We start from the raw sequence: 9,241 nt of genomic DNA on the forward strand, positions 1-9,241 counted from the left end.
AGCTTTTTTTATAGTCCAACTCTCACATCTATACATGCTTTACTAGCATATGAGATGAGTGCAATTGTGCAGTAGTTTGAGCATTCTTTGGCATTGCCTTTCTTTGGCATTGGAAAGAAAACTGACCTTTTCCAGTCCTGTGGCCACGGCTGTGTTTTCCAAATTTGTTGGCATATTGAGTGCAGCACTTTACCAGCATCATCATTTAGGATTTGAAATAGCTAAACTGGAATTACATCACCTCCACTAGCTTTATTGGTAGGATGCTTCCTAAGGCCCACTTGACTTTGCATTCCAGAATGTCTGGCTCTAGGTTGGTGACCACACCATCGTGATTATCTGGGTCATGAATATCTTTTTTGTATAGTTGTTCTGTGTATTCTTGCCACCTCTTCTTAATATCTTCTGCTTCTGTTAGGTCCCTTACCATTTCTGTCCTTTATTGAGCCCATCTTTGCATGAAATGTTCCCTTGGTATCTCTAATTTTCTTGATGAGATCTCCAGACTTTCCCATTCTATTGTTTTCCTCTATTTCTTTGCATTAATCACTGAGGAAGAATTTTTTATCTCTCCTTTCTATTCTCTCTGCTGTGTACAGCAGCAGTACACAGGCATAATATTGGCACCACTTAGGTCAGTAAATTGAGAAGAATCTGCACAATACCATAAAATGATCAGCTTCTAAAATAGGTGTGTGTGTGTAGTAAAGAATTTGATTTTGCCCAAAGAGTAGATTGCACTTTGTCCTCAGCTTCTGGGTGAAAAATCTTTTGCTATATGACAGAATGTCTTTGTTTAGGGTGAGGGCTAGTCTCACTAGAAGACCGACTGTGTGCCTGAGTGGGGGGCTTTGGGGGTCACATGGTGTCACTTGACCTAGGGACTAAGTTCATTCCCATGAACAATCAGTTGGTCATGCCAGTATGTTAATAACACAGTTACAGTGAAAACCCTGGACACTGACGCTCAGGTGAGCCTCTCTGGTTGGCAGCCCTCCGTGTGTGTTGTCACATGTCAGCACCAAGAGGACAAGTTGTCCTGACTGCTAGGGAAAAAGACAATGAAAACTTTCTGTTTGAAGCCCATCGGTTTCTGATCTGTGTGCCTCTTCCTTTGGCTTATATTAATATGTATCCTTTGCTGAATAAACCACAGCCTTGACAATAAGAGGTTTGTGTGAGTTCTGGAGAGTTCTTGTAGCAACTTACTGAACCTGAGCGTGGTTTTGGGAACACTTTGAACTTGAAGTTGTGTCAGCAGAGAGAGCAGTCTGGTGAAGGACTGCCTCTTCAACCTTTTCATTTTAGTCAACACTGGGCAATGAGTGTGTGTGTGCATGCGTGTGTGTGTGTGTGTGTGTGTATGCATATTATAACACTGGAGTTATAATGAGAACAGCCAGAGGCTATAATATATTAATAAGCCTTAGATATTTTTCTCCTTGCCTCTTTTTTAAATTGGGGTATAGTTATTTTACAATATTGTGTTAGTTTCTGCTGTACAATGAAGTGAATCAGCTACATGTATACATATGTCCCTTCCCTTTTGAGCCTCCCCTACTTCCCACCCATCTGGGTCATCACAGAGCATTGAGCTGAGCTCCCTGCGCTCTGCAGCAGGTTCCCATTAGCTATCTGTTTTATACATGGCAGTGCATATACATCAATCCCAGTCTCCCAACTCATCCCCGCCTCACTGGTGTCCACCCATCATTCTCTACATCCGTGTCTCTATTCCTGCCCTGCAAATAGGTTCACCTATACCATTTTTCAGCTTCTATATATATAAGTGTTCTTGCCTGGAGAATCCCAGGGACGGGAGCGCCTGGTGGACTGCCGTCTGTGGGGTCGCACAGAGTCGGACACGACTGAAGCGACTTAGCAGCAGCAGCATATGTGTGTTAATATATGGTATTTGTTTTCTTTTCCTGACTTCCTTCACTCTGTACGACACACTCTCAGTCCATCCCCATCTCTGTAAATGACTCAACATCATCCCAATGCAATAAGATAAGAAATCCTTTCATCTTTTTATTCAACCTGCTGACCGTGACACCTTTCCTACTGGTCTTTTAGTTCAAAATCAAACTCTGGTTATTCTGGGATGGGTGTCTTGTTCACATCCCCATGTACTCGGTACTCATCTGCAGTTCTTGTCAGTCTGTGTTTACTTGGCCTGAAACTCTGCTTAAAGAAAGAGAGTGGATTCACAGGAGTGTTTTTTCCTGCATAGATTTGGGACTTCATAAATCACAATGCCAAGAAATGCGACGATGGTTTCTTTCTGTTCTTGAGGAGATTGGAACAGGAGAGGCATGCAGTTTCCAGTACGGTTTTGTAATTTTTCCCAGTGGTAGCACCTTGAGAAGGATTCCAGCAGGGTGGCTCCTCAGCACTAACTAGGTAATTCTCTACTTGAGCGTTCCTGCAATGAAAACGCAGAGATATCTACCAGTGTCACTTGGGCCGTTTAGTGCCTGCTGCGGAACTCCTGGCAGATAACGATGAAATTGTCAAGATTTCCTTTTTGTTCCCTTCCAAGCAGGCAGGGCATCGTTTTTATCCCCCAGTTTAGTACATGAATCAATCCTTTTGTACTTGATTGGTGGGACTGTGCATGCTTTCAGAAACTGTCTGGCTTCATACCTGGCAGACTGGCTTGTTGAGCAGTAGTTCTACAAATGAGAAAGAAAAAGTGCTGATTTTCATATGTCCCCACATTGAATTATAAAGTAGTCAAAAAAGATTGCTATATTCTTGCCTGGTGTTTGGTTTTGGTCATTTTCATTCTTAGATATACTCCATCCAGAAATTAAATATAAAAAGGTTATTTAAAAATTTGGTCTTTGCAGATTGTGGTTGATAGGGGAGGAGACACATGTGGCAAGGTGGACAGGTAGAAGGAAAAGGAATACCTAGTAAATGTTTTAATTCCTGTAAAGCTTGCTGTGCTTGAATGGTATATATTTCATTTTCCAACAATACTTCGTTGCAAAGGAATCTGTCCAGTTTGGTTTAATTCCTGCCTTGAGAACATTCACAGGGCACTTTCTAGGTAAAGCCCCTTGCATTCCTCCATGTATAAAGGCCAAGGGGTTATGCATCAGTTAACCTGTTGGAAAATTTTTGTCAAAGGAATATCTATAGTAAAAACAATTTCATTTGTCTATGGAATATCCACAGTGAAAAAAAAATTCCAAGATTTGGAGATCAACACGTGTTCATGGGTATAGTACTTTCGAGAGACCAGAAAAATACAGAAACATAACAGGAAAAATTAAAGGTAGATCTTACTTTGCTGAAGTTAGAAGAGTCATTTGGGTTGACTGTCATTTTGCATCAAAATAAAAATCTGAACAATTACTTAGTTCTTAACTGAAAAAAAAAAAGAAAGCAATCCCTGGTAAAATTAAAATTTGATTTATTATATAAATGCTCATTTTCATCTGACTTATTTAGGAAGAAATTGTGTTAGTAGCTCAATCGTGTCCAACCTGTTGCAACCCTATGGACTGTAGCCCGCCAGGCTCCTCTGTCTGTGGGATTCTCCAGGCAAGAATACTGGAGTGGGTTGCCATTTCCTTCTCCAAACTTATTTAGGAATACATCTATCTTATAAAGAAAACCTGCCCTTTAATTTCTGCACAATAAAACAAATATTAGTGAATCCCACAGATAAGGTTTGGTTGCTATTGTTTTAAGAAAAGAAAATGCTCAATGCAAAGATTCATATAACCAAAAAAAAAAAAAGATTCATATAACCTAAGAGTTTTCCAAACTTAAGATGCCAATTAAAAATGAACTTAATTCCCTGACTAAAAGATAGAAATTAGTGTACTTAAAGAATTCTCCACCCTTTGGTATCTTACTATGGAGTCCATAGATGGGCTCTGGAGCATCCACAGATGAAATTATATAGGATATTTTGCTTGTACATATGTGCATTTGGAGCGGAGGTGGTCTAGTTCTTTGGCACCACTCTGAGTTTAGACATGGGGCAGAGAGAATGCCCTAACATTTCTGTACCTTCTTGCTGCTGCTGCTGCTAAGTCGCTTCAGTCGTGTCCGACTCTGTGTGACCCCATAGACGGCAGCCCACCAGGGTCCCCCGTCCCTGGGATTCTCCAGGCAAGAACACGAATGGGTTGCCATTTCCTTCTCCAATGCATGAAAGTGAAAAGTGAAAGTGAAGTCACTGAGTCGTGTCCGACCCTCAGCGATTCCATGGACTACAGCCCACCAGGCTCCTCTGTCCATGGGATTTTCCAGGCAGGAGTACTGGAGTGGGGTGCCATTGCCTTCTCCGTCTGTATCTTCTTAGTCTGGGGTAAAAGCATGGCCAGAACCCTGTGCTGGTCCTTTTCATTTTGGAGGTTCTACTTCCAGAATTATAAAATATATATTAATTTGGTCATAAGGACACAAAGTAAGAGCTGGGGCCTCCTCAGCTATGATATCACTGTTTTCCAGTTTATCAATGAGCTTTCTAGATTATCTTGGAGGTGAATTTAGAAGCTAGTAGTGTTTTTACTGAGTGCAGTTCTAGGGTACTAAGGAGAAACTCTGTATATGTGTGTTTCATATCTAAAAAATAGTAGTTATTGAAAAGACATTTATTGAGTAAATGGATGAATGAATAAAATGCATTTCAAAATGAGTGAATAACCAATTATTTATTTTAATTTTTAATTTTTAAAAGTTACTATATTTAAAAAAATATTTAATTTTATTTATTTACTTATTTTTGGCTGCACTGGGTCTTTGTTGCTTTACCCAGGCCCTCCCAGCTTCAGCAAGCAGGCTCAAGAGTCCAGGCTCAGTAGTTGTAGCACATGGGCTTATTAATCGTTGCTTTCCAGCATGTGGAATCCTCCTGGGCCAGGGATCGAACCTGCGCCCCCTGCATTGCACCACCCTGCAGGTGGTCTCCTATCCACTGTGCTACCAGGGAAGTCCCCAAATGTTTAGAATTATGTAATTTAACTTTTTTTAGTGTCATAATTTCTTTATTCATTTATTTACACTTTTAATAAAAATTGGGTCTTTTATATACTTGGACTTGGCTGAAATTCAGAGATTAAAGAGCACCCCATATGATGCAGGGGGGCTGACAAATAACAAGGCGTGTAATCTAACATCCTAAATGAAGCCCATGCTTGTTTAAAATAGGAAATTGGAAAAGAGGATTGAAACAAGGCTTCTTCTGTTTCCACCGTGATCTTCAGCAGGAGAAGGCTACCAACTCATACTAGTCATCAATGATTTTGTCTATGTTTCCATAAAATCTTTGAGTAATTGATAAATTTTTGTTTTTGTAATTTTAGCTATCCAACTTGACAAAGTCAATCTTCAAGTATACTGTGCCTGGTCTCTCCTGGATAACTTTGAGTGGAACCAGGGATACAGCAGCCGGTTTGGTCTCTTCCATGTTGATTTTGAAGATCCAGCAAGACCCCGAGTCCCTTACACATCAGCCAAGGAGTATGCTAAGATCATCCGAAACAATGGCCTAGAGGGGCCTCCATAGAAAACATAGCTGGGTAATTTCACCTGGAGAAGGACTCTGCCCTCGGAAACAGAATCTGCTTTGGTGATCCTGCAGACATCCTCAAGTTGCCTTGGTAATCAGTGTGTCCTACCAGCTGATCTGTGATCATGAAGTCTGAATATGTAGTGCCTGGAAATTATTTAATGATGGCTTTTACTCTGCTTGTATTTGATCAATGAGGCTTTTGAATAAGTAGAAAACCACTGTAATTGATTTTTGTATTAAGAAATCAGATGGACTTGGTAGTTTCAATTTAAATCCTTAGATTTTTTTTTTCTAGAAAAAGTAATGCAAAATTAATAAATAGGGTGTGCTCATGATTTGCAGCTCTAAGAACAGATCGCTTAATTTAAGAAGGCTTGTTTATGAAACTATTTTTTTTTGTTTACATAAACTGTTATTTGCCTTAGCAGGTCCACTGTCCATAACTTTCTGCTGTTTAATCTAGTATAGATATCAAAATTAAAAGTTAGTCACATTATCAGAGAACTTCAGGAGAGAGTTCTGCAGCTGAAAAGAAAAAGAACTGACAGAGTACTTGAAATTGTATTTGAAGATTTGGAAAACTTATGAATAGATGACTTGATAGAGCTGATGAAGCATTTTAAAAAATTAATAAAGGGCACATGAAAAAAGTCACATTATATCTTTATACATTCTGTTCACCAAAAGAATTAATTAATAACCTACTTAATAAAGTTGATTGGTTCATGTGTTTGGCATATAGCTATACATGAGCAAGTACATGTCTCTCATGCCTGATAAACTTTTGGAAAATAATAAATGAATAACACAGACCAGAATGTGAATAGCAAAAGAAGTATTTGAGCATTGTCATTTAATAGCAGTTGTATTCCTACACTATTAGTTAGTTCAGTCGCTCAGTCGTGTCCGACTCTGCGATGCCATGGACTTCCCTGTATATCACCAACTCCCGGAGCTTGCTCAAACTCATGTCCATCGAGTCGGTGATGCCATCCAACCATCTCATCCTCTGTTGTCCCCTTCTCCTCCTGCCTTCAACCTATCTTAGCATCAGGGTCTTTCCCAATAAGTCAGTTCTTCACATCAAGTAGCCAAAGTATTGGAGTTTCAGTTTCAGCATCAGTCCTTCCAATGAATATTTAGGACTAATTTCCTTTATGATTGACTGGTTTGATCTCTTTTCAGTCCAAAATACTCTCAAAAGTCTTCTCCATCACGACAGTTAAAAAGCGTCAATTTGTCGGCATTCAGCTTTCTTTATAGTCCAACTCTCAAATACATACATGACTACTGGAAAAACCATGGCTTTGACTAGATGGACCTTTTTTGGTAAAGTAATGTCTCTGCTTTTTCATATGCTGTCTAGGTTGGTCATAGCTTTTGTTCCAAGGAGCAAGCGTCTTTTAATTTCATGGCTTCAGTCACCATCTGCAGTGATTTTGGAGCCCCCCAAAATAAGGCTCTCACTGTTTCCATTGCTCCCCATATGTTTGCCATGAAGTGATGGGACTGGATGCCATGATCTGAGTTTTTTGAATGCTGAGTTTTAAGCCAGTTTTTTCACTCTCTTCTTTCACTTTCATCAAGAGGCTCTTTAGTTCCTCTTAGCTTTCTGCCATAAGGGTGGTGTCATCTGCATATCTGAGGTTATTGATATTTCTTCCAGTAATCTTGATTCCAACTTGTGCTTCATCCAGCCTGGTATTATGCATGATGTACTCTGAATATAAGTTAAATAAGCAGGGTGACAATATATAGCCTTGAAGTACTCCTTTCCCAATTTGGAACCAGTCTATTGTTCCATGTCCAGTTCTAACTGTTGCTTCTTCACCTGCATACAGATTTCTCAGGAGGCAGGTAACATGGTCTGGTATTCCTAGCTCTTGAATATTTTTCCACAGTTTGTCCTGATCTACATTGTCAAAGACTTTGGCATAATAGTGACACCACATTAAAAACAAAAGAATGAGCAGGGTATGGTCTCTACTTCTGGGTATTTTTAAAAATTGAGGATCCATTAGAACATTGATGACAACCAGAAAATAAATATGAGTTAACTGACTAACATGAGCATAAGCAAAGGAGGGTATAGTTTGTTGCCTTGGTGTTTGAATTGTCTGAGATATATGTGAGGTTGGTTGGACTTGGATATTTTACTCAGCTTCCTCAGTAAAGCCTGAAGGAGATGTAGGGCCCCCTCTGGACTTCATGGCTTCACTCCAGTGAATCTTTTACATATGTACAGTTTGTGCCTTCATATCCATGTTCAAGTAATACTTACTAAACATTCATGTATCAGGCCTGAAGTGGTGAGATAAGTATTATCATCCCATTTTGCAGACTGAGAAACTGAGGCCACACCAATGGTCCTCTTCCTTAAGCCACATCAATGTTTACTGGCCCTGGCTCTTCCCTGGCATCAGCTCTGTTTCTGTCCAGCACAGTCTAGATCAGTTCAGTTCAGTTGCTCAGTCATGTCCAACTCTTTGCGACCCCATGAACTGCAGCACACCAGGCTTCCCTGTCCATCACCAATTCCCGGAGTTTACTCAAACTCATGTCCATTGAGCCGGTGATGCCATCCAACCATCTCATCCTCTGTCGTCCCCTTCTCCTCCCGCCTTCAATCCTTCCAGCATCAGGGTCTTTTCCAATGAGTCAGTTCTTTGCATCAGGTGGCCATCACTCTAGATCAGGGTATCATAGAAGTCGTCTCTGCATTTTTTTTAAAAAAAAAAGTAAAAAAGAAACAAATGTGTGGAGTTACTTTATGCAGGAAGAAATGGGAAAGTTGGTTTTCTGTACTCTCCATCTGCTTCCTTGAGGAAATGGCAGATATTTTGTGATTCTCCTAGGGCTTGAGGCCTGAGCAGATGTCCTGTCATTTTTAAAAAACACTATGGTCACTGCTATATTTAAAATGTATAACCAACAAGGACCTACTACTGTATAACCACATGGAACTCTGCTCTACGTTATGCGGTAGCCTGCATGCAAGGAGGGGTTTGGGGGAGAATGGATACATGTGTATGTATGGCTGAGTCCCTTTGCTGTTCATCTGAAACTACCACAGCATTGTTAAGTGGCTATACTCCAATACAAAATAAAAAGTTAATAACAACAAAACACTGTGGTCAATTTCTGGACTGTTTTCATGTTCATAATCAGGAAATTATTTATATCAAAGTACATTCTCTCAGTAACTTTGGTCAGAGCGAGAAAGAAATGGTCATAGTAGTTCAATAAATGTGGATGCGCTAGGGAAAATTATATTAAGATTAAAATGGTTTACATAGGAAATTCTATTACATCTTTGCCACTGGTTTGTTATTTTTATTGTTCAATGAGACATAATCTCACAATTTGTGTTCATTTAGACAGCAGGTTTCCAAATCTTATTTTATTCCTCTCCTATCCAGCCTGTCTTTTTCATTTTTACCATGTATCTTATTTACAATTTATGTGCCTTCCTTATATTATCTTGCAAGATAACTGAGCTTTCCTTTTAATTAGGACGTTGCTTTGAATATTACTTATCCTACAGGACATATTTATAAGTTTTACAACAATACAGATGAGCATTGTATTTTCGTTACCAAAACCAGAAAATTGTTCCTCGCACTGTGATGAAATGATCTGTTACTTTCGGTCTGCCAGGTGAAACAAACAATCTAGCTGCCATGGCCATGTAGCCTGGCAGTGTGGTAG

General features: G+C 39.7%; 1 protein-coding gene across 1 annotated transcript in view; it reads left to right on the top strand.

Annotated features, from left to right (window-relative positions):
- Positions 1–8,659, top strand: part of LOC109560364 (cytosolic beta-glucosidase) — a 134,794-nt gene extending 126,135 nt beyond the window's left edge. Inside the window, 1 exon segment of the mRNA XM_019962517.2 lies at positions 5,325–8,659. Within this exon segment, the coding sequence (XP_019818076.2) occupies positions 5,325–5,527 (203 nt within the window). The 3' untranslated portion in view covers positions 5,528–8,659.
- Positions 8,660–9,241: the final 582 nt, after the last annotated feature.

Source organism: Bos indicus, chromosome 6, assembly GCF_029378745.1.
Source record: "Bos indicus isolate NIAB-ARS_2022 breed Sahiwal x Tharparkar chromosome 6, NIAB-ARS_B.indTharparkar_mat_pri_1.0, whole genome shotgun sequence".
Classification (NCBI taxonomy): domain Eukaryota; kingdom Metazoa; phylum Chordata; class Mammalia; order Artiodactyla; family Bovidae; genus Bos; species Bos indicus.